Source organism: Panthera tigris, chromosome D4 (genome assembly GCF_018350195.1).
Source record: "Panthera tigris isolate Pti1 chromosome D4, P.tigris_Pti1_mat1.1, whole genome shotgun sequence".
Classification (NCBI taxonomy): Eukaryota; Metazoa; Chordata; class Mammalia; order Carnivora; family Felidae; genus Panthera; species Panthera tigris.
This window is the reverse complement of record NC_056672.1, coordinates 12,573,741-12,600,189: the sequence shown is the minus strand read 5'-3', so window position 1 is coordinate 12,600,189 and position 26,449 is coordinate 12,573,741. Positions and strand designations below refer to the sequence as shown.

Below are 26,449 nucleotides of genomic sequence, written 5' to 3'. Positions count from 1 at the left end.
AAGCATAAAAAAAAATTTTTTTTAAAAATCTAGATTCAAAAGTATTGGGATACTTTGAGATAGAAACTTCCTCTGACTGATGAATTTACTTGTCAGAATGAGCTTACAAAGCACTGAAAATTGGAGGCAAACTGCCTTTATGGAAATATGGAAAACAATAAATTGTCTCATGTTGGAGCTTTCTTCAGAAATCCTGGCTGAGTGAAGGGAATCCTTAGAACAACTCAGTAGTTGCTTTGGATGAGGTGGAGAATGTGCGAAAGCTAAGTGTGCTTCTGGAGGCACAGTTTAACTTGTGTGGAGCACGTGACTTAATTCTTCTGTCTTCAATATTCTTGTCTACCTTCTGGGATTGTGAGTTTTAAAGGAGATGATGTATGTGAAGTATTTAGAACATGAAGTTCTCAGGAAATGTTAGCTCAATGAATATTAGGGCTTGGTGTTTTGTCACCTGGAGCCTTATTTTCCATTTCCAAAAACAAATATTTATGTCTTTGGACACTGTCTTCAATAACTTTCATGATTATTCTTATTATTAGAATGGTGTCACCTCCCACTTAACTGGGGACTTCTTTGTCTGAACTTGGCTGTACTTCCCGCATCCAGATTCTTAGATTTCTCTAATAAACAGCCCGTTTTTTACATCTCTTGCATAATAATTATTTTACTTCATTTTATTTGACATACAGTACAAGCTGATGAAGCCTCAGTCCCTTTTCTATGCCTCAAGTGTAGAGATTTTTATCTTGTTTTTCTTTGTGTCGCCCTTGCAGCGCCTTGCAAATCAAGAGACTAAAAAAGTCGATTTTTAATTTTTTGAGGAACCTCCACACTGTTTTCCAGAGCGGCTGCACCAGTTTGCATTCCCAGCAACAGTGCAAGAGGGTTCCCGTTTCTCCACATCCTCTCCAGCATCTATAGTCTCCTGTTTTGTTCATTTTAGCCACTCTGACTGGCGTGAGGTAATATCTGAATGTGGTTTTGATTTGTATTTCCCTGATGAGGAGTGACGTTGAGCATCTTTTCATGTGCCTGTTGGCCATCTGGATGTCTTCTTTCGAGACGAATGGATAAAGAAATTGTGGTTTATATACACAATGGAATACTACGTGGCAATGAGAAAGAATGAAATATGGCCTTTTGTAGCCATATGGAACTGGAGAGTGTTACGCTCAGTGAAATAAGTCATGCAGAGGACAGATTCCATATGTTTTCACTCCTATGTGGATCCTGAGAAACTTAACAGAAGACCGTGGGGGAGGGGATGGAAAAAAAAAAATGGTTAGAGAGGGAGGGAGCCAAAACACAAGAGACTCCTAAAAACTGAGAACAAACTGAGGGTTTATGGGGGGTGGGAGGGAGGGGTGGGTGGGTGATGGGTATTGAGGAGGGCACCGGTTGGGACGAGAACTGGGTGTTGTATGGAAACCAATTTGACCATAAATTTCATAAAAAAAAAAAAAAAAGACAATAAAAAAGTAAATAAATGAGGAGATTATCCTCCAGGGCCAGAATGATACCACAGTTTGCCTCTTTGTTAAAGAAATAGATACCCTAAGGTTTAGGATGCAGTGGTAGTTAGGAGATACAGACCAATGATCTGGGTTGAGGTATGCGCCATTTTATTGTTAGACATCGAGTCCAACACGTAGCTGCCATCTTTATTTTGTCCCTATCCTCAATGCCTGGTCCACTGTTCCACTGTCAGCTAATTCACTTAGAAAATATTTATTTTATTATCATTTAAAAATTACATGTTTAGTATAGTATCTGTATAATAACAATTTCATCAATATTGTTTGAAAATCTGCATTCATGTAAGACATAATTAAAAATAATAATAATAACAATAATAATAATAACTAGACTAGAAGGCATTTATTTTTAATGCATTGTTTTGTGCCAGGTCCTATGCTAGGGAATCTATGTATATCATTCCCACTATTCAGGTAGGTATTACTATTATTACCTCTCTCATAGATGAGGATACAGACGTCAAGTCACATGTACAAAGTCACACACTGCAAACAAATCATCATTTTTAAGTTCCAAACTTACCACACACATCTGGAGAGGGGCACTTCTGGCAAGAAAAGCAAAAAAATAGACTAGCACAGATTAAAAAATATTTTTTTAAATGTTTATTTATTTTTGAGAGACAGTGAGAGAGACAGAGCGTGAGTGGGGGAGGGGCAAAGAGCAAGGGAGACAGAATCTAAAGCAGGCTCCAGGCTCTAAGCTGTCAGCACAGAACCCGATGTGGGGCTTGAACCCATGAACCATGAGATCATGACCTGAGCAGAAATTGGACGCTTAACCAACTGAGCCACCCAGGCATCTCTAGCACAGATTAAATGTATTTGGCATATACTTAGAGAAACGGGATGTGCCATGCATAGGCCTGGGAGACAAAGGGAGCTTGCAATTGTGACCATCTTACCTGGAGACGAGCAGCTTCCCAACTGTACCGTAATGTCATCCAGGGCTACCAGTCCACAGTCCCAAAAACTTTTGCATAGGCTCATGAAAACCACCTGCAATTCAGAAAAATAAAACTATGAATTCCATTAACTGCATTGGAAATTCTTACAACCTAGGACTTACTCAGCCCAAAGCATGCACAAGCAAACTACAGACCCCTCTTCATTGTCCACGTGAACTACGGGTCACGGGGGCATGAGTAACAGCTAAGCATTTATACGTGACCCTGAAATTACTTCTGTTCTTTTTTTAAGTAGAGTCAGGCTCATAATGATATGTTGTGTCTATTAATGCCGAAATGAGTTCACATTCTTTAGAGAATTGAAGGAAGAAAGCAAGAGGTTAACTGATGGCAGAGGAAAACCTGTCAGGTTTTAAATATTTTCCCCAGATAATCCACAAAGTGCATACAGAGCTGATGGTATTCCAAGCATTTTTACACACATTTCCAGGGCAAACAGTATTGATTTTTTGGAAATGAATTTCTGGCAATGCGCTTCATTCATATTGTGAACAAAGTCCCAGTGATTTGCCATCTGGAGACTTATGTTCCATTTCCAAAGAAAAGATAAATGTCCCTAGATGGTATCACTAATAAAAGCCCTAAATGCAGTTATTTTATCAGGCCAAACATTTTTAGTCTTCTATGTGAAAGAAAAACAGATCCATACCATCAATTATTGAATTCATTGTGTCAGAGAAAGAGAGAGCAGGAGAGAAGTTTTGCATTTCTTTTTCATTAGACCAATTTTAAAATCTTTTCATACACAGGATGAGCAAAGACTACTTCCCACTTATATTAGATTCTCACTGTACTTTGTGGTTTACAAAGCTGCTTCGCATGCCTAACCTAATGTACTCTGAGCATAAAGTCATTCAGTGCATGTGCAATCCCTCAAATACAAATATTAACTCAAACAAAGACAAAGAGAGATGTAACAGAAACCAAATCTCAAATTAGGAATAATGAGAGCACTTGATTTTTTTTTTAGATCCTGATATTATGTTATGTCTTCAACTTATCTGTGTTATCAGCAGGCTCTCTGTGCTCTTTGGTGATCAGAGCCATTAGAATACAAAATCTATTCAGAAAGACATTTAAAAAAATTTTTTTTAATGTTTATTTATTTTTGAGACAGAGAGAGACAGAGCATGAACGGGGGAGGGTCAGAGAGAGAGGGAGACACAGAATTTGAAGCAGGCTCCAGGCTCTGAGCTGCCAGCACAGAGCCCGACATGGGGCTCGAACTCACGGACCGTGAGATCATGACCTGAGCCAAAGTCAGACGCTTAACCGACTGAGCCACCCACGTGCCCCAGAAAGTCATTTTAAAATGATGTAACAGTTTACAACTATGCAAAATACAAAACGTCTTAAAGCCAGTATCTTCAGAATAATTACTAATTATAATATGTATAAAAGTTTACTTGGACTGTATTCAGACAGCTTTAAATTATAAAAAGGATAGTTTAGAGCTACAACAATGTGTAACTCTCTCTCTCTATATGTATATGTATATGTATATATATACACATATATATATTTTATGTATAATAATATATATAGTATATACATAGTATATATATACTATATATCATATATAAAACATATACTGTATATATTATATGTATAAGATATATATACTATATATAAAATATACATACACAATATATATGCTATATATATATAATATATATATTTTGTGTATATATATAAATATATATATATGTTTACAAGGGACAAGATGAAGGGCGGTGTTTTTGTTTTTCTTTTATCTCTGTTCATTTTTTCACCTTTATAGATTCTAGAGATTATTGGCAGGGTTTTCTACCTGCAGGATTTTTGCCGGGGAACATAGTCCTCATTTGCAAAGCAAAGGTCTATGTCATCTGCCCTGAATGTAGTTACATTTTATCAGTAATGTTTATTGTTATAGGGGAAAGAATAGTAATCTGTCTCCTAATTTACTGAATAAATTGTGCTGCAGAGAGAAAAGTCCTGGCTTTCCTTCTTTTTGGCAGTTTTAAAGTCTATTTTCCACCAGAATAGCGGAAAAGTACTTTTTCCACAAGAATCTGGGGTGGTGGAATGATTAGCCCTGTGAACCGTTACCTAAGTAAGACTCAAGCATTTAGCAGGTAATTGTATTCTAAAAAGGAGAAATAGTAACATGCTTTCAAGTGTTCGCTATAGCCTAATTTGATAATGACCATAAAACCAAACTAGCAGGCAAGTAAGCCAGCAAGCAAAGGCAATGAAACAACCCCAAATCTAAAAATATTATACAGGAAATGAATAAACTATGGTACCGTAATCTAAGAAATAGGCAAACATTAACTCTGATAGCTTGTGGATATTAGTAGTGTGAAAGTCTATTTCTCTCATAGTGTTAAGTGAAAAAAAGCTGGTTATCATAGATAAAATTAAAATTAAAATAAGATAAGTTACATCCAGAAGTACACGGAAAAAAAAAAAAAAACCTTGAAAATTTACTTTTATGTTAGGCTCATGAAGTTATGAGCATTGAACCAAATTTTCCCTTATTTTCTAAGCATTCTTTAATTTTGTTATATTTATAATTGAGACAAAAAAAAGAAAAAAGGAATCAGGGCATCTATAATTGAGATGTGGAATGAGTTATTTCCTGCATTGGCAATGTTTATTACAGCAGTCCCGAGGACATGTGGCTATCTAAATTAAAATTAAGTAAAAATCAAAAGTTCATTTCTTCAGGCACAGTGGCCACATTTCAAGGGCTCAATAGTTACGTATGGCTAGCGGTCAAGTGAATTGGATGCGGCAGATACATAACATTTCCTCATTGCATAAATTCCAATGGGTAGAACTTCCTGGCTCTTTTTGAGGATTGCAAAAAATATGTGAACTGCCAACAGTGGGTTGAGTGAAATGCTAAAGATGTTCCGGGCATGAGGAGGCCACTAGGTTGTTCCTATCTTAGAACTCTTTCCACACTTAGAATACTAGCCAGACCACATGTTGTTCTGTCTTATAAAAGATCCATGGTCACTCCGCTCTGAACTAGGTTCAAACTATGGCCTCCAACCTCAGATCTGTTTGGCACTTGCCTATCAGCATTCCAACACACAAAAGAAACCTGACAAGATCGGCTTGTTTGGTGGAACACACAAGATTTTTCCACTGTGCTATGAATAATGCTGATAATGTCAGCTCCTATTCTTGTCCCACCATCTTACATTTGAGGGCTACTTGAAGTGGAAAGGTTACTTTAGGGTAGCTGGTCGACCAGGCAACCTAGTGACGGGGTCTGTGGTTGACTCAGGGAAAAGGGAAAGCCAAACATCTTTCTTCAGAACTCTGTCCCGAGGTCCAGCTAAAAATGTGACAAGAAGGGAACTGGTCTTGCTCTAAATTCTTGAGGGGATTAATCTCTTATTTATTTTTAGATCTTCTTAAAAAGTGTGTTTATTTCATTTTAGGCAGTATTTCAAAGCCAGTGGAATACTCCTATAGACTAGAAAAAAATTCCTAGGCAACTTGAATATACTAATATCTATTTGAGATGGACAAAGTAAAATAACATATCCCTTAGGCAGGTACTCCTGATTTTATGCAAATCTCTTGAAAGTCAGGGGCAAATGAGATTTGTGTAAATTCCATTTTTCACTGTGTTAAAGGTTGTGTCCTTAGGTACTGGTGATACTTCACAGTTTTTATTTTGATAGAGAATATTCATTGTTGAGAAACCCTACCTAGACGAACTTTGGAAACACAAATTGGAAGTGACCGGTGAGCTATATAAATGTATCTGCAAACATAATTTTAAATATAGTCAAGTAATGATCAACAGTATTACTTAACTTAGTTTTTATCGTACTAAAAAGGGACAGTGCACATGGTCAATTATCTGTAGCAGGTGTTCCTGTCTTGGCACTCCTGATATTTTGATATTTTAATATTATTATGGATCATTGTTTGCTGCCGGGGACGTTAAGCAGCAAACCTGATGTCTATCCATTAGATTCCAATATCACCCTCTAGTCGTGACAATCAAAAATATATCGAGACATGGACAAATGTCCCTTGGGGGGCAAAATTACTTCTGGCTGCAAACTACTGGGGGGTGATGGAAAACTGCTGTGTGGATGATAGAACCTCACTTTATTCTACCCAATCAAAACAGGACAGTTGTTGATGTTTTAAAAGCAGACTAGATGGAGTTAGTTTTCTCTTCCTCTATATGTCACCAGGTGGTGGTTCTAATATGCAATGAAATATCCTCAAATCCGAAAAACAAAAGGCAAAGGAGCCTAAAAACAAGAGACATGGACAAACACTCAAGCTGAATAATCATCCCTGAGATGATCAGGGCTCTACTGTTCCAATTTCCTGTTTCAGAAAACTTGAAATTGTCAAAGGGCCATTGATTCTTCTCTTTGTTTACATTTTTCTCCCTTTCCAAAAGGAATGGTCTATTCCCTCATAACAACATAATGGCAGGCAGCAGATCATAAAAAGTAAGTGAGAAAACTTTCCTCATAGTATGGAACTATAATTGTCTTCTAAAGTTTTTTGGGGGGGGAGGAGGGTGGAGAGAGGGTCTGTATGGGAATCCAGCCACAAGGCTGGAGCTAGATGATCCCCAGGCCTATAAAAGTCCATAAAAGTCCCTAGTTAAAACACCCAGGAAAGAAAAAGTAGATAAGTTAGTATGTCGGGAACTTACTTTCCCAAACCAAATCAGGTTAAATTTTTAAAAGAATTAGGGCTACTGATTTTCCACTTTATGAGGTGTCATAATTTAAAGGCTACCCAACACAATAAAGAGGATCTTGCGGAGGTGGGGGGGGAACCAAGCTTCCCTGAGAGCTGGGGAATATATAACTACACACTTTTCTTGTGCAGTTAAGAAGGATCATTTGTATGAAACAGGTAAACAATGGCTGAACTAACTGGTTTTTCACTGTCTTTTAAAGTAGCCTGTCTCCATGGCCTGCTCAATAGGCATAGTTGGCCACGTTTCTGGCTTAACCCACCACCTACTTTACTCATTGAAGAGCCCCAGTTGGGCCTATAATAAGTATGTGAATGGCAGTTTCCAGAAAAAGCCTTCTATCTTCGCATAGAAATATTTCAATCCTATGCCAACAGTACCATAAATTACCCATGTTCACAAAATGAACCTAGCTGGGTTCCTGTTCCAAGTGGTGGACCTCGACAATTTACCAGAGGGTTTGACTCTGAGTTAAATTTAACTTTTCTTCTGATGAGGTTACAATCCTTTGAAATCCTTTGTGCAGATAAATTTGGGTATGGTGACTACAGAGTTGGTAGAATAATTATTCATAAAATTACTATAATCCAGTCCGCGAAGTTCCAGAGCCCTTCATTAAGATGCTATTGACGCAACTGCAGGATGTTCTATATAACGCAACTGTATTCGTTCAACTGTTTGACAATAAGCTGCCATAGAATTCTAAAAATAAAAATTAAAAAAAAAACATAAAGCAAAAGAAAACAAAAACTCTAGTATTAAGACACTTGGCTAAAGGGGTGGAATTTTCACGAATCCCTAAAGACAGGCTGGATGGAGCTTCCTCTAGAAGAACGGGTTTGGGACTAGCGTTTTTAGAATCCCAGCCATGTTTTGGGAAATAGTTGCTAAACTGTAACAGCATGCTTCCTGCAGATACTATATTTGGTCTTCAGATCCCACAAAAGGCAGAATGACCATGTGTTTTTAAATAAGTCTTTAGCTGACCAACACTTCTTTTTCTTAAAAGACCCATCTGTTTTAATTCAACTTTTGGCTTCGACAAGCAACAAAGATTAAGCAGCTTCCAGCTTCTCCCTGCGTGAGTCCCTCTCCTCCTAGGAGGCTCCCATCCTGGGGTGGAGGGCACGCTGTGTTAGACCTGTGGATAAACTGTGGAATTTTCTCACTGCTATGTTGGTGGTAAATTTTCAGACCTCTCAGCTCATTGATTTCAGAAATCTGCATTAGTTTTGGATCTTTTGGTCACTGTAAAGAGAAGAGACACTCCAGGAGAGACCTCAGAATCAGTCATGTGTTAGAATCAGGGAAGGCCCAGAGACCCTGTGATAAAAACTAAGGATCGCAAGACAGCCAGTTACAGACCCAGACATGAAATATCTTACGCCAAATCTCCAACAGAGCATATTTCATTGTACCAACCAGACTATTTTCTCCTTTTTTTTGCTTTAGGTATTTAAAAGTATGATTCTAGAATCATTATGTCGTATACCTAAAACGAATATAATGTTATTACGTCTATTATGCCTCAGTTAAAAACAATAGGATTATGAAAGGCATGATTTTTAAACTCCTCAGTTAATAGCAGTGGACCAAACATGTCTTGAACCTCTGTTTACAACCAGCTTCCTGTCATGTTGCCTTATGTCCGTTTATAAGGAGTTTTTGGTGAGCTGGCACCAGAACCTGAATCTTACAGGGATTTTTAAATGGCTACATTTTTTATTTTTTTTTTTTAATTTTTAAATGGCTACATTTAAAAACTGGTGAATGTAGGGGTGCATGGGTGGCTCAATCGGTTAAGCATCCAACTCTTGATTTCCACTGAGGTCATGATCTCATGGTCTGTGGGTTCAAGCCCCATATCATATCAGGCTCTGCATGGACAGTGTGGAGCCTGCTTGGGATTCTCTCTCTCCCTCTCTCTCTGTCCCTCCCTTGTTTCCTCTCTCTCTCTCTCAAAAAAAAAAAATAATAATAATAAACTAAAAAAAAAAAAAAAAACCTAGCGAACATGGAACCAGCCAGTAACCTCTCCTGTCTACTTTCACTGCAGTGACACTCTTCTTGCCCTTAGCTGATGACCCTATGTCTACTTAGGCCCATAGGGAAGAATGTTCTCAACTCCTCACAACCACACCTCCCACCCAAAAATGAGTTTTAGTGCTTCAGAATCTAATTTACACCCTAATAAAAAGGACAGTGTTATTATATACACTTATCCCCTAAGTCACTCATTGTCACTTAAGGAAAATAAGTGTGAATGCCTTCCTGCTGTTTGCATGCTCTTGTCAGCAGGCAGGTGGGCTGAAAAAAAGCAATTCTGGTTTATCTCTGGCCCACTTCCCTTAGAGAGGACCCTCAGCTAGGCACTTCCCTAACCCATGTAATGAAATGTAATGGCCAATTTAATTGTCATGTTCAAGGATGGACATTACACTATGGAGCTATCATAGCTCACTTGGATGGAGATGTAAAAATGCCAATTATACCGGAAGACAAGCAGAGTGCAATCAACAAACAGCAAACAAGGAAGAATCTAGGTCTTTGTCTTGACCTTCATAAACTTCTCCTGGGGTCAGGAGAGGACAGCAGATACCTTAGCGGTGCCCTGCTAACACCTGAATAGGAATACTGACTTTGCTTCATTCGTGTCTGAGACAGAGAGACAGTTGTTGGCCTTATTTTCACGGATTCCCAAGGGAAAGTGTAGATCCTTGACCTGGTAAAGGGCTGTGGCTTAAATCTTACTAAGCCCTTTGTAGCCTGGCCACAACTTATTTGACCAGCCCCTACTGATGGATGACTGGGCAGTTTCTAATTTCTCAACATGACAAACAATGCTGTGATCAATATCTAAATCTTTGTGCATAACCATGACTATTCCCTAATGATAACTCCCTAGAAGTAGAATTGTTATGTTAAAAGATATTCATGGTAGGGGCACCTGGGTGGCTCAGTCAGTTGAAAGTCTGACTTCAGCTCTGGTCACAACCTCGCGGTTCATGGGTTCGAGCCCCGCATCGGGCTCTGTGCTGACAGCTCAGAGCCCGGAGCCTGCTTCAGATTCTGTGTCTCCCTCTCTCTCTGCCCCTCCCCCACTCACACTTTATCTCTCTAAAAAATAAATAAGCATTAAAAAAAAAATTTTTTTTTAAAAGGTATTCATGTTTGGGGGCTTTCTTTTTGAGACATGTAATTGAATCGTCATCTAGAAATATTATAGCAACTTATCCTCATACTAGAGCTTATGAAAATCCTTATTTCCTTTCATCCTTACCATTCATAGATCTAACTCATATACGCATATATGTATGTATATTTGGTTTTAATTGAAAGACTTATTTGTTTATAAATTTTTAATGTTTATTTTTGAAAGAGAGAGAGAGAGAGAGAGAGAGAGAGACAGCATGTGAGCAGGGGAGCGGCAGAGAGAGAGAGGTAGAAACAGAATCTGAAGTAGGCTCCAGGCTCTGAGCTGTCAGCACAGAGCCCGATGCGGGGCTCAAACTCAAGAACTGTAAGATCGTGACCCGAGCCAAAGTCAGATGCTTAACTGACAGAGCCACTCAGGTGTCCCCAAAGGACTTATTTTTTAATTTATAAACCGAACAACACAAACAGTATACAGTATGAATATAACTATTAATATAAACAGCATACTCCACAGTTTTATAGTTTTAAAATATTTTCATCTATTTGACAAATGTGCTTTTATTATTTTTAAAATTTCTTTGATTACAAATGAGATTGGATATGTTTGTTTTCCGGTAGTATTCTTTCTTTTTTTAAGATTTTATTTTTAAGTAAACTCTATACTCAACGTGGGGCTCGAACCTATAACCCCAAGATCAAGAGTTGCATGTTCCACCAACTGAGCCAGCCAGGCACCCCAGTAGCATTCCACTTTTTCTGATTTGCCTGTACATACCTGTTGCCCACTTTGCTACTGCTTAGCTCATCTCTACTTATTGGTTTATTAGAGTAAATTCATATATCAAATGCGCTAAGAGTTTGCCATATATGTTGTAAATTTTTTTTCTGGCCTGACATTTGCCTTTCAGATATGTTAATAAGGCCATCCTTATTTGGGAAATGAAACTAAGGGAGAACTAAATATCTTGGCTCAAAGACTAAGATGAAATAGGCCACAAATGGAAGTGTGTCCTTGAACATTGTATAGTTACACCTCTAACCTGACATCAAACATAAAATAGAAGTCACCGTCACTAGCAGAGTGGTAGGGAATGCCATGGAGAAGCAGCTGGGGGACTGTCTGGAGAGACTTTTCCTAGAGGTGGGTGCTGAAAAGATGAGGCAGAAAATAGCCAGAGAAAGTCACACAGAAAGGCAGAAAAAGCTGGGGGTATCTATGCAAAAGAAAAAAAGGTGTTCTTCCCTGGGTAGGGAGTCTTTATTAATTGTCAATTTCCAATTAAGAGAATAGAGCTCATAGCTCCAGAGGCCAGAAAATATTTACCTGGTCTAAGAGCTCAGAAAACCAGAGGGTCCCCAGAGAATCTCAATGTGAACATCAAAAAATAATGTTGGCTCAGGACACCTGGGTGGCTCATTGGTTAGGCACCCAACTCTTGGTTTCGGCTCAGGTCGTGATCTCACAGTTCGTGAGACCCGGCCCTGCGTCCAGGTCTGCACTGACAGCATGGTGCCTGCTTGGGATTCTGTGTCTCCCTCTCTATCTGCCCCTCGCCCACTGGTTCTCCCTCTCTCCCTCCCCATATCTCTCTCAAAATAAATAAACATATAAAAAAAAAAGTGTTGCCTCATAAAATCTTGGGAAAAGTTTCCCTAAAAATGTAGCCAAGGCTGTGAAATATTCACAGATTTAGAGTTTGAAAGTGTGGAGGGAGATAGTGTTTTCAGGTTCATAAACAATCCCTGGAATAAATGTTTCCTTCATAAACTTATCAATAAAACCCCAGGGGAAGATGCCTGTGATGTCTTTTTGGATTTATCCACAATGCCAGGAGGATAAATATGGTAATCCAGCAATATGCCATAAGATTAATTCCTGGGGAAAGTTCTAGAAGAATGCACGGACACAAAAAATACCCTCCTGCAAGCTGGTGTTAGCAACCAGAAGTTGTGCAAGCCAGTCTGTCCAGTCATTCCCCCATAAGTTGACATGAAATGCAGAAGCCTTCAACAAACACCTAAAAGGAAAGAGAGGGAAAGCCAGAGTAGCTCAACCTTGTGTTGGTCATATTTCAAGTAATTTAGAATTCCTGGACTGACACTTGACACTGAGCTTAGCTTGAAAGACTCAAGAGGAGGCTCCTGTTCCATACTTAGCCCCCCTATTCAATTCCACATTAAAACTTGTTCCACTTGACAGTATAAATTTCCTTGCTCTGTGTACAGAACGACCCTAATCTGTTCTATAATGTGTTGATTATCTTGTCAGGAGTTAACGATCTTGTTATTTCTACTTTGCACTCAGCAGCCCTGCTTTAATTATGCCAAGATATTAACATTCTGGTGCAGCCATTTCTCAATGTTTCTGGACATCATGAAATGTGATAGGAAATCTATCTCCTCTCATGCATCTTGTCTACACATTCATTTTCTGGTTCCTGAATCCCTTTATAGCAGGGTGTCTTGTTATTTAATGGCCACCGATTTATAAATCTCTCTAGTAAATCAGAAACTTACTAGACTTGCTTTTCTATTTGGATGAACTTCTAAGTAGTGACCTTAAAACTTTCAGAACCCTTTGGGGAGCCTGGGTGGCTCAGTCGGTTAAGCGTCTGACTTCGGCTCAGGTCATGATCTCACAGTCCGTGGGTTTGAGCCCCACGTCAGGCTCCATGCTGACAGCTCCATGCTGGAGCCTGTTTCAGATTCTGTGTCTCCCTCTCTCTCTGCCCCTCCCCTGTTCATGCTCTGTCTCTGTCTCAAAAATAAAAAATAAACAGTAAAAAAAACAAAAGAACAACAACAACAACAAAACCTTTCAGAGCCCTAGATATATTTTTTAAAGCTTATTTATTTATTTTGAGAAAGAGAGAGAGTAGGGGAGGGTCAGAGAGAAGGAGAGAGACTGAGTATCCCAAGCAGGCTCTGCGCTGTTGATGCAGAGCCTGATGCGGGGTCTGAACCCACGAACCGTGAGATCATGACCTGAGCTGAAATCAAGAGTCAGATGCTTAACTGACTTAGCCCCCCAGGTACCCCAGAATCCTAGATATTCTACACCTAATGGCATTTTCATCATTAAAAGGCAAAGTTAAAAGAAAGACTTTAAGAGCAGGAATCCAAATCACAGACTTAAATTTCAATTTTTTTTCTTTTTTTTGCTAAAAGAAGATTATTGTAAGAGGAAATAAGGAGCTAGAGAGAGCTATCCACGAGAACTGTGCTACACAACATGAAAAGACAATTGCTGACACTAAGATGGCTAAAGATATAGCATGTGGTAGAAGACACATAGTGGTCACCCTAAAACATGCCCTTATTACTTACAGAGTCATATGATATTCTGATTTACATCATTAACTCCAGAGTCAAAACTTGAAGCCAAGTCTTCCTAGGCCACAAATCTCATTGTAACAAGCAAGATACAAGTTATGATTTATTAAAGATTCAGAGAGGAAGGAGTACTTGAGATGGACTTTGAGAAAAGAGTGATCTCAGCAATGATGATTCTTGCAGCATGATCAGTGGGAGACACTTGTTGTTGATGAACCCTTTGTGGGAGGGAGGCAGGGGTCAGGAGGTGAGCATTTAAGGAACAAGAAACTGCACCAGAGCATACATAGTAATCGAAGATGCATTTTCCAAGAAGTCTGAAGACAAAACATGGGATTGGGTGGCAATTTAAATGGGTAAAAGGTAAGGGGTGGCTGGGTGGCTCAGTCGGTTGAGCGTCCAACTTTGGCTCAGGTCACGATCTTGTGGTTTGTGAGTTCGAACCCCACGTTGGGCTCTCTGCTGATGGCTCAGAGCCTGGAGCCTGCTTCAGATTTTGTGTCTCGCCCTCTCTGCCCTTCCCATGCCCATGCTCTGTCTCTCTCTGTCTCTCAATAATAAATAAACATTAAAAGAATTTTTTAATGGGTAAAAGGTAAAAGGAAGGTTTGTTGTTCGTCTGTGTGGCCGACATAGGTCGGCAGTGTATAAAGGACTCGTGGATATTGAAGATTTTTGAGAGAGGAATAATTTAGGAAATAAAGTCCCAGAGGAGGCAGGATGGATAGATGGACGGGCTGGTTTTGACTAAGAGCGAGGACAATACTTCCTCTGTCATATGCACCAGGTGACCAAGAGAAGCAGGTGAGGATTCAGAGAGAAACAGAATTGAAGGAGTTGGTGTTGAAAGCCTTCATCCTTTTGGGACGTGAATCTGTGAGGTCATGTTCTAAGACTGAGGTGGGAAGAATCCAGTTGGGAAGCTGCAAGTGAAGACGAATCTGAACATCTGGGGGCGAGGAAAGAGAAAGGAAGTCAATGGGAGAGGAGAGGAATGGAAGGCTTTCCCAGAAGCATGGAGGGGACATTGGAGATGAGTCTTGTTTTCTCCAGTTGTGCTGAGAACCCCAGCACATAGGGGGAAGGGGGAATATATAGGGGGAAGATTATATACGGGGAAGAAGATGAAAGTAGATGCCGAGCATTCCCAGAAATTGAGAGGACAGAGGTGGGAGAAGCCAGGACTGGGGGCGGAAGTGAGCATCACTGACCAGGAACACAGAACGGAAACCGGAGAAGCTGCACCGGGGGGCAGGGAAGGCATCTAGAAAATCGAGACGCCTGGTTAAAACCTCCTATCAGTCATTGGAAATAGGGAAATGATTCGATGTAAGGGTGGGAAGTTGTTTCCAAGAGGAGAGTTACAGCTTTTGGTTTTAGCAAATATCATCACAAAAAGCCCCAAGGCAGACGTTGCATATACGTGCCTCCGTGTGGCCTTATATCTGCTCCAGGTGGGTCCTTTTGCCTGTAAGTGCTCCAACTCCTAATCCTCACAGGACAACTTGTTCAGGTGCCCGGCTACTAGTGATCATGGTTTCTGTGATCCAAAGGCAGAAGCACTTCATCTTTCTTCTTCCTTGGGCTTCTGTGTTCTTCCTTGCTGTCAACCCGCATTCACTGACAGCTCAGTTTCCCTTTCCAACTATTTGTTGAGTGCTCACGGTCTTACAGAAATTGTGCTCACATTAGAAATTTAAAAATAAATAAGACAAGGCTCTCTGTTCTCCAGAAGCTTATGGTCTGATTAATGCAGATAGGCAGGTAAGTGGACAACTTCAATATAATGTGTTAAATACCACGATAGTCATCTGATGCTAATAGGGGCTGCATGAGACAAGGGTTCTATGTTAAAACACCACCTTACACGAGGTTCAGCAGGATTCTACAGTGTAGAACTTACCGGAGTTTCTAACATGTTACCGTGCGTTGTGAATCTTCCATGTGTGTATGGAAGAGATCTAGCGTGCAAAAGTTCCCCCAAACTCATCTGACCACAGAAAAATTTTTTCAATGGAATGCAAAAGATTTGTACTCCAGGGGACATATCTTAAGAAGTGCTGATATAAGGTTCTTGCACTAGTCAAAAAAAAAAAAAAAAAAAAAAAAAAGATTTATATTTTCTCAGACTGGCCAGCTGAGGGTTTTCTCCAAATCCATAAATGACTTTTAAAGTTTATTTGCTTTTTAATCCTATAACAGAGCAAAGATGTGGACTTAGAAGGCTTTACCATTAATGAACTGATCATTAAGCCAGGCCTGGATGGAACAGAAGGTCTGGTCCTTCTCTCATTAACGGACCGTTTAACGTTCTTTCCCAAAAGAAATATTTAATGAACACAATACTGAGTTGCTCCCCGAGCTTCTAATTAACAGACCGCTTGAAGATCTTTGTTAAAGAGAAAAGTCGCTTCAGGCCAGGAGATACTGCAGGACCTAGCATACATGCTACTGCGGCAGAGCATAATTTTAAACTAAGGATTTAAATACATAAAGGCTAATGTTTGCGCTCTGTCTTTATGGGATTCCTGACAACGACTTTCTGGTCTCTCCTGACATTTGGTTTTTAGGAAAAGCATTTTGGAGTGAATTGCTCCCTCTCCTCATTATCGTCCCTCGTGGACAAAAGTCTCAAGATAACTCTTGATTACCTGCCCTCCATTTAGTAATGTGCTGGGGAAAAACAGATCAAGAAAACCATTTCACGATTCATGCCCTTTCAAAATGTTTCTAAAATGCTAAGAAACTTATTGCAGGTGCTCGTGATTGTAAAAGCAGCCATTTCATTAAGAAAGCCTACTACTATTAAAATACTTAACTCTGACCCGATTTTTAAAGAATATTTTGCAGCAAAAATCAAAGTGCAAAATTATCCACATACTAAAGAGATGTCGCCCATGAAATCTTATGAAATTCAGGACCTAGAAAAAATATTCTTTAAAAAAAATTTTTTTGTTAATCTTTATTTATTTTTGAGAGAGAGACAGAGTGTGAGCAGGGGAGGAGCAGAGAGGGAGACACAGAATCTGAAACAGGCTCCAGGCCCTGAGATGTCAGCACAGAGCCGGATGCAGAGCTCAAACTCACGAACCCTGAGATCATGACCTGAGCCGAAGTCGGATGCCCAACCGACTGAGCCACCCACGTGCCCCTAGAAAAAAATATTCTTTAGTCTCATTCTCTTGCTCTCCCTCTGTCTGGATTCAGTTAATTTAATAAATGCCAACTATATGCCAGGTGCTATGCTAAGGGCTTTACTTGAGGCATTTCATTTGTTCTTCACCATAATCCCTTGAGATAGATACTAATAATACACCCATTTTACATATGGAGAAAAGTGAGGCTCAGCAAGATCACATGACAAGCCCAAATTATGAAGGTGTAAATGGTAGAGAACCCACTCACGAGAACTCTTAAGCATTGCACTGTATCTCCCTCTACCCTACACCTCTCCTTTGTCTCCAGTGATCCACCATGAACTCTCATCCCTTGTAGGAGCCAAAGTTATTTCTATAATCGAACCACCGAGCATTAATAATAAAACTCTAGACATTTTTAGAAATCTTGAGTTAGAGCTGAGCTCTCTTTCTTACCCGATCCTAGACGTTCAGCCAGGAAAGGGCTGGGGGGCATAAAGGCCTGGTATAAAAATCATGGATTCTGAATTCAGAAAGACCTGGATTTACCTCTCAGCTCTGCCAGCCCTGTGTGCTACTGAACAACGTCCTTAGTTTTCTGCCTGAGTTTTCCTCATCTGTTAAGTGGGGCTACATTCCTTTCTTCCTAGGGAGCCATAGCATCAATGCACATTGCGTGCTTCGCTTGGTGCCCGACGCAAGGAAAGTGTTCTACGAAAGTTCCTTTTCCTGCGGGCTGCTGTGACAACACTGCTCAGAACCTGTCCATACAGCTACTTTGCTAGAATGGCCTCAGGGAAACTGTTGCCATAGCTACCATTCCTTCAACAGAGCTCTACGTTACAGTTTCCCTCAAACATTAGGCTATCTACTGAGAGAGCAGGGGGTTATTAACCAAACAAGCTCACTGTCCTTAAAATAGGCTGGATAAGAACTACTAGGGGAAAGAAAGGTATGGAAGCATCCAGAGCGGAAAGCATCCGGGAAGGCACAGATGAGGTAACGTATAGGTATTAGGAGTAAGAAAAGAAACATGCAGGGAGAGGCTAAAAGTGTTGACTTCTCTGAGCCCTTGCTGCCTCTCATTCAGCTCAGCTCTGGGCTCCCATGACTCATTCATGGAAGCAGGTTACACTATCGGTGCAAATGTAGGGGTTATTGTTGTTATTATTTTGAATATGCAGCATAGATACTCAAATATACCTACCAAACATTTCCACCCAGGAGAATTGGGACCAGGATGAAGCCAGGTGTAGTCAAAATGCAAATATAAGGCTTCAAGCTCGGGAACAAGTAGGAAATCACAGCCATTCACTCTCTTTGAGTTGGGCCCGACTTCTCACACTTGACCTCACACTCCATGAGGACATGAAACAGAGGCAGAGAAGGTTCTTGCCAACAATGGTACAATAAGCCCTGAGCTTAGGCATTCACTTCTAGCAGAACGTGACCTTGGGTGCACTCCGCATTCTAGGATGGCAAGGACACTGAAAGCAAACACCTCACTTCCCTTGCAGGAGTGTGGTAAGAATGAAATAAAGTAACAGGAGGTACCTATGCCCCAAGGCACATTGGGGAGCCTCACTTTCTGCAGCTGCCCGAGAACAAGCCTTCCCCGACACTGGATAGAAACCCCGAGCCATCTACCTGTGCCAAAGCGCAGGCTTCTGAGCTAGACAGACACGCGTGAAACTCTGCTCTGCCACTTACCGGCCTTGGAGAGTCCACTCATTCATTCTTTTATTTTTCATTTTTCATTGTTATTTTCATTATTTACCTATGTAGCCACTGACCACATAGATAGCGAACTAAATCGATTGAACAAAATGCTCCCGATGACCTACTTTGCATCTGGCACAGTGTTAGAGGCTGCAGATACAGAAATGAACAAGACTGAGAAGGTCCCTGCCTTCGGGAAGGTTATGTTTTTATGGGGAGATGGACGATGGGCATTTTAAAAGCTTCCCAGAGGGTCAACAAGCACTGTTCAAAAGTCAGAACCCGGAAGTCATCCCACAGACAATTAGCGAACAATTGTGATCCAAATAGCAGCTAGGTTTTGGGTTCTACCTGACAAAAGTAAGGAAGAAACAGACTGAAAAAAGTAAGAGAATGTCGGGGACCCTGGTGGCTCTGTTGGTTAAGCATCCGACTCTTGATTTCTGCTCAGGTCATGATCTCACAGTTTGTGAGTTCGAGCTCCCCATTGGGCTCTCAGCTCTCAGCACGAAGCCTACTTCAGATCTTCTGTCTTCCTCTCTGCCTCTCCCCCACTCGCTCACTCTCTCTCAAAAATAAACAAACATTTAAAAAATTTAAAAAAGGGTCGCCTGAGTGGCTCAGTTGGTTAAGCGTCCGGCTTCGGTTCAGGTCATGATCTCGGGGTTTGTGAGTTTGAGCCCCGTGTCTGGCTCTGTGCTGACAGCTCAGAGCCTGGAGCCTTCTTTGGATTCTGTATCTCCCTCTCTCTCTGTCTCTCTATGTCCCTGCTCGCACTCTGTCTCTCTCTGCCTCTTAAAAATGAATAAACGTTAAAAAAAATTTTTTTTAATTAAAAAAAAAAAGCCAGAGACTGCCATTCATCCATGAAAAAGAACGAAACCTTGCCATAGGTAACAACACAGACCTTGAGGGCATTATGCTCAGAGAAATAAGAGACAAGCAAATGTTATGTGATCTCACCTATATGTGGAATCTAAATAAGAAAAGAAATCCAAGCTTATAGATATGGAGAACAAATCAGTGGTTGCCAGAGGTCAGGGGTAGAGGGTGGGTGAAATAATGAAGGGGGTCAAAAGGTACAAACTTCCAGTTGTAAGAGAAACAAGTCACGGGGATGTAATGTGCAGCATGGTGACTACAGTCAACAATACTGTGTTGCTATTTAAAAGTTGCTGAGCGAGTAGATCTTAAAAGCTCTCATCACAAGAACAAATCGGTACCTGTGTGGTTGCCACAGGTTAGACTCATTGTGGTGATCATTTCACAATATAAGCCAATATTGAATCATTAGACTGTACACCTGAAACTAATATAAAGCCACATGTCAATCACATCTCTATTTTAAAAAGTCCTAAGATCGCAAAGCCCATAAAGGGTAGCATGACGATCCGAAACCAGAGAGACTCCTGTGTCTGTGCTCCTCATCGCTGTGTCACACTGTCTCCAAGAGGATGAACAAGAGGCTTAAGATGCCGATTCTGGGGAGTGGGGCCAGAGAAGCGTTCTCTGTGGAAGTGAGGTTTCAAGCCATGAGCGACTTAAGAAGAGTCTAGGCAGAGGAAACCAGGTGTGCAGCCGCCCAGGGCGGGAGGCAGTGCTGTGTTCCAGTTGAGCATCTGACTTCGGCGCAGGTCATGATCTCGAGGTTCTCGAGTTTGAGCCCTGCGTCGGGCCCTACTGGCAGTGTGGGGCCTGCTTCAGACCCTCTGTCTCCCTGTCTCTCTACCCCTCCCCCACTTGTTCTCTCTGTCTCTGTCTCTCTCAAAGATAAACATTAAAAAAAATAGAACTAAAAACCATAAGAGAGAGAAAAGAAGGACTCAAGTCCTTATCTTTCGTAGCAGGGAATGCTATTCAAGTTCGTGAATCCAGAAACAGAGGTGGAAATACAATATTTAAAACTAAAGAGGAAAATGTCCCCGGATCAGGAAGAAAACCACCAGAAAAAGATGCTGAATTGGAGTTTGAATTCAGGGGGAGGGAGGAGTGAGGGCAACTGACTTTTCATGTGATCCCTTCTCTGAAACAGTCTGTATCTTACTTCCACCTGTGGATGTTACATAAGTCTACTGTAGTTTCCTGCCTTACTTAATGCATGCCCCTGTGGTGGCCGTCAGATGGCTCTCTCTCACTCTCTGAGGAGCTGCGACCTGCTAAAAACTTGCGGCCACCTTCAGACATGTGTCCAGAGTTTCTTAGTGTTGAGTTGTATCATCTCCTCATGGGTTTTGAGGCCAGATCCATGACTCGTCTTCTACGACGGTAAGAACTTCCCTGCCCCCACCGGATCCACATTCAGTTTTCCGTCTGTGGTCAGGAAGGGACAGGGAGGCTGCTGGGAGGGGCTGGAAGTCAGCCAAGGAGGAAAAGGGCGAGTTGCCCAGCGCATCCTTATTGGCTGGGGGGCCTGCTCCTGTTCCATGGGTGTCAGGGACCAGCAGGGACTCACCCTGAAGGAGCAGGCAGGTTCCTAAACACCCCATGTGTGTGTGAGTAGAGGATATGGGGGGACAGGGTGAAGTGGGGTGGGTGGGGGCATGAGTAGGAATTAGCATCCAGATGGCCTGAACCTAACCCCGCCCCCCCCCCCACCGGCTCAGCTGAGCCCCTCCTGTCATTATCTTTTCTATGTCCAATCGGTAAAATGACTATTTTTCTCCCTTGCATGAGACAGTGAGATTGTACTGTTATTAGTTGCTTACATATCTGTATCTTAATCTTTTATCATTTGTCACCACCTCCTCAAAGGCAGGATGTAAGCCTCGTTCATCTTTATATCCCCTGCACTGAGCACATACCTAATAAATGTTGGTTGAATAAAGGAACAAATAAATGAAAGCCAAATTAATGAATAAAACGCTTATTATATCCCCCCCTTTTTAAAAAACATTAGCAAAACAGAGTATGGAGTATAACAAAAATTTCATTACTTTCTGGCACATCCTTGATTATGTGAATCTGGTACATGTCTGCTCATGTGTGTATGTTACCATAACTACTTGCCAGAGTTACATAATTGATCATGGGAAACAGTTTAAGCCTTTGGGATCCCTAAGAGGCAGACAGGCTTGGATACCTCCTGGAGAAACAGATCAAAGAGCAAAGTCAATGACATTGGAAATGTCAGATGACATGTATGGAAAGATAGGCTCCCTCAGGAAATGTTAGGAATTGGCTAGCCAGTCAGCTTAGAGTATGAGTCTAGACTAGGATGGAGTAGGAATGTGGCACCAGAATCATCAACTAGCTTTCCCTATTACCCAGGAGGTGAACCAAATATCTGTTTTTGCAGGGGAACAAAGTCTGATGGAGTTGACAAGGGGATACCTATAATGACACTACCTATTTAATCAGCATAAAAATAAGAGAAGCTGCACTCAGGAGGCTGTGGTAAACCTTTATGCTTACATTCTTCTAGAGGTATCATAAATTGGCTCAACCCCTTCTAGAAGTAAGTCAGGGAGGTGGCCCTGTCATTATAAGCACAATTTCGTCTTGCCTAGCAATGGAAAAGAACTTTGTAAAGATTTTCAAAGATCTTGGATTAATCATTGAGAAAATTTAATCATGCCCTGGTGGGTATTCCAATGGACTAAAAGTAACCAGGAATCATTATGATGGGGATGGCATACCAAATTTCCGTAGCAGAAAGTTATGGATGGATCAAGTCATGATTCTGTCTGGATGGTTACAACTAAGACAATCTTGAGCCATTAATGTTTGTGAAGAAGGTTTCACTGTTCTTCCAGGTTTGTATCTTTCCTGAGGGAAGCTGGACTTTGGATTAATTCCTAGTTAGTAAATGTGATCAACTGATTGATCCGTTCACTGAACAATTTTTTCTGAGCTCCCCTTGTGTGAGTCATTTGTTTGAAGGAAGGGACCTTTCTGACCCATCTTTAGCCCATCTCTCTCAGTGTGTGGATTCGTGAGATATTTTCTGGTTGAATGAGGGGCTGAAAAAAAACCGGATTTGCCCATACTGGTTTCATGTCTGGGTTGTAGCTGACAGAATTTATTGCTTCTGTAAAGCTTCCTTAAGTTTAGGAGTTGTTCAGCTTGGGAGACTATAGTTTTCTTTTATATTCCTCTTGCAGTAAAGCTGTCTTTGTATTCTCATCACTATCAAAATCAGCCGCTGACGGTACCCTTACAAGTGAATCCTCTCTGTCTGGGTTAGCTCTCATGTTTTTACTGAGCTTCCCTACTCTGTGTTAAGATAAAGATTTAGAGAGGCACCTGGGTACCTCAGTCGATTGAAAGTCTGACTTCGGCTCAGGTCATGATCTCATGGTTTGTGAGTTTGAGCCCTGCGTTTGGCTCTGTGCTGATGGCTCAGAGCCTGGAGCCTGCTTCGGATTCTGTGTCTCCCTCTCTCTCTGCCCCTCCCCAACTCACACTCTGTCTCTCAAAAAATGAATAAACATTAACAACAAGTTAAAAAAAATAAAGCAATTAGTATTCCCACAGGCACACATGTGTATTGTGTTTGTGTGTGTAAAAGAGAGAGAGAGAGAGAGAATTCTGGTTTCAAATTAAAGTTTAGCTGTTGAACCTGGACTGTTTATATATTCCCCGCCTTCGGTCTATTCTCAGGGAATCTAAGAAATAAACAAGTGAATCCTCTAGGTGGCCATGATTCTGAGACAGAAAACTGAAAAGAACTTGTATGTAATATCATTCGTGCATGGCTCGGATACAGTGTAGTGGTGGGGCTTTCACTTTGAACAGAAGAAAAATAACACGTCGGCCAGGTGAAAATAAACAGAAATTCACTAACCCAGCCCAGACACGGAAGGGGAGCAAAGGGTTTTGCTGGCTCTACTGTACCTTGGTTGGCATAGGCTTCTTGAAGGTGATTTCAGCTTGCATCCAGACACCCCTTGGAGACTCCAGCACAGACCAAATTTTCTCTTGAACTACGTGGTTCTCTTCAAAGATGTAAACTGCTAGGGTGTCACTCATTTTTAAAAACCCATAGATGGCATAATAAAAACGTAGACAATACTGCAAATTTCCCGGCAGGGATGGACCGTAGAGCCTTCCAATGTAGCCAGGCTGAGATGTAAACTTTGTGTTGGCCAGCAAGTAATACCCTGCGAACCGGACAGAACATTCAGGAAATCAGCAATGAAAAACTTACATAATCTAGCCCAGATTATCAAATGGAAAAATCTGGCTGAAAGTAGTGGAATTTGCCAACAGACTATTTCCATAAGCTTAAAAAAATTTTTTTTTCAATGTTTATTTTTTTTTGAGAGAGAGAAACAGAGAGTGAGTGGGCGAGGGGCAGAGAGAGAGGGACACACAGAATCTGAAGCCGACTCCAGGCTCCAGACTCCAGTACCCGTCAGCACAGAGCCTGATGCGGGGCTCGAACCCACAAGCCGTGAGATCATGACTGGAGCCAAAATCGGCTGCTTAACCAACTGAGCCACCCAGGCGCCCCTCCATAGGCTTTAAATGATAGAACATGTTTTGTTAAATCTGTGGCTTAAAAGTGACAGAATATATCCACGTGACGCTATTACAAATAACACTTCTCCAGTTCTAAGTAAACTTCATAAACCAGTGTAGATGTCCACCTGGATATGCTCAGGTTCCAGGCATCGGTGAGGATTTGTGCTTTTCATGAAGCAAAAGGGATATAATCATCTTGGGACTCCAGCTTCCTGGGGCAACCAGGCGATACAGAGGGCATATCTAGCACCAGGTCCTAGTGAATGTAAGGCCCAGAGCAGATTTTTTCCTTCTTATCTCTGCAGCGACCAGTGGAGATAGAGAGATTACAGGCTGGCCTGGCAGTCCTTGGAATTTGGATGCTTTCACATGAGTAGTGTTATGGACTGAATTCTGTTGTCCCCCAAATCTATGTTGTTGCAGCCTGCCATTCAACCAGAAAATATCTCTCAAGTACCTAATCTGCACAATAAAAGGGTCCAAAGAAGAATAATTCTTTCTTCTAAATAACAAAAAGAAACATAAGGTCAAGAACCTCTCCTCTCACCTAGCTCCAGACCCCCAGGGTAAACTTAAAACAGATCCATGCATTCAAGAAAACCTGGATAGAAACGAAAAAAATAATACCCTACTTTTCTTTCTTTCCTTCTTCTGTTCCTCCCCCATCATTTTTTTCCCCCTTTTTTTGATAGTCACACATCTGCCTTTATTGGGAGCAGCAGGTGGGACACCCCCAGCAAAAGTAAAAAAAAAAAAAATTAATTTACAAAACCAGGGATTCAGTGAAGCCTCCTGGTTGGAACCCTTGGGGACGCACGCAGACACCAACCCAGGGCAGCAGGAAGAGGACTCCAAAGCCCATGAAGGCCAAGCCACCACGGAGATGAGGAGCTCTTTGTAGGTATCCTGAGTGTACGTGGAGGAGTAACCTCATACTAAAGAACCAGGCCACGAAGAACATGCCAATGGCCAACAGCACCACGTCAGATGCGGGAAGACAGGAGCGTTCACTGGGCTGGTGTATCTGCTCATGGCCTCGCGCTCCATTTTGCCAGGCACAGGGTAAGCCACAGCTCTGCCACTGGAATAACGTGTCAGCTCTTTGGATCGCCTCAGTGTTCATTTAGTTTAGCCTCACCCAATTATTTAATTCATGTGGCAAAAGGTTCTTGGGTTATTTCCTGTGCATGGACTGAGTCGTGTCCCCCTAAAATCCACTGACTGAAAACCTAATTCCCCCTAAAATCCACTGACTGAAAACCTAATTCCCCCTAAAATCCACTGACTGAAAACCTAATTCCCCCTAAAATCCACTGACTGAAAACCTAATTCCCAATGCAACTTTATTTGAAGATTGGGCCTTTAAGGAGGTAATTAAATGAGGTTATGAGGATGAAGTCTTAATCATATAGAAATGGTGTCCTCCTGAGAGGAAGAGACACCAGAGACCTCTCTCTCTTTTTTTAATGTTTATTTATTTTTGAGAAACAGAGAGACACAAAGTGCAAATGGGGGAGGGGCAGAGAGAGAGGGAGACACAGAATTGGAAGCAGGCTCCAGGCTCCGAGCTGTCAGCACAGATGTGGGGCTCGGACCCCCAGACTGCAAGATCACGACCTGAGCTGAAGTTGGAGGCTTAACCGACTGAGCCACCCAGGTGCCCGGAGACTTCTCTTTCTCTCTTCACGTATACATGTGGAGCAAAGGCCATGTGAGGACACAGTGAGAAGGCGCCATCTACCTACAAGGCAGAAAGTAAGGTCTCGCCAGAAACCAACCCTGACAACATCTGTGTCTAGGACTTTCCACCTCCAGAACTGTGAGGAAACACGGTTCTGCTGTTCAGGTCACACAGTCTGTGGTACTTCACTGGGCCACCGGGGCAGATTAGTAGGGGTGGCCATGCACAGCCACAGCAACATTCTTGAAACATGAATTTAATTCTACTCTTCTCTTCCCTAAAATCTTTGACTGGTTTCTCATTTACTTTATAAAAAACAATCCCCAAATGCTTACTCTGGCCTGCCATGCCATGGTCTACCTCCTAACTTCATTTTCTTCCACTCTCCTGCCCTCAGTGCAGCCGTACTAACCTTCCAACTACTCGGGGTGTCCCGTTCTTCCCATGCTCAGGACTTCACAGATGCTGTTCCCTCTGCCTGGATTCCTCCCCCTCTCCTGGCTAATACCCTCTCTCCTCAGAAAAGCCTTCTCAGGATCTCCTACCAAAATTAGGCTCTCTCCCCTAATCTCTCTCAGAGCCCACTTTTCATTTCTTCCATAGCACATACCTTATATGTTTATTTGTGTATATATCTGTCTAACATTTCTCTTGCCCGTTGAAATGACTGTTAGAAAAGAATACACGATGACAAGTATAAAATTGTGAGGTCCCCGTTTCAAAGC

General features: G+C 41.5%; 1 protein-coding gene and 1 pseudogene across 4 annotated transcripts in view; both read right to left on the bottom strand.

Moving 5' to 3' along the window:
- The window catches only part of MAMDC2 (MAM domain containing 2), a 171,660-nt gene that overhangs the window by 27,877 nt on the left and 117,334 nt on the right, over nt 1-26,449 (bottom strand). For all 4 annotated transcript variants that reach the window (XM_042963626.1, XM_042963627.1, XM_042963629.1 and 1 more), the window contains 2 exons: nt 23,414-23,679; nt 2,441-2,534 (listed from right to left, as the gene is read on the bottom strand). In XM_042963626.1, the coding sequence (XP_042819560.1) occupies nt 2,441-2,534; nt 23,414-23,679 (360 nt within the window). The remainder of the gene's footprint in view (nt 1-2,440; nt 2,535-23,413; nt 23,680-26,449) is intronic.
- On the bottom strand, nt 24,784-25,501 carry LOC102955587 (annotated as a pseudogene).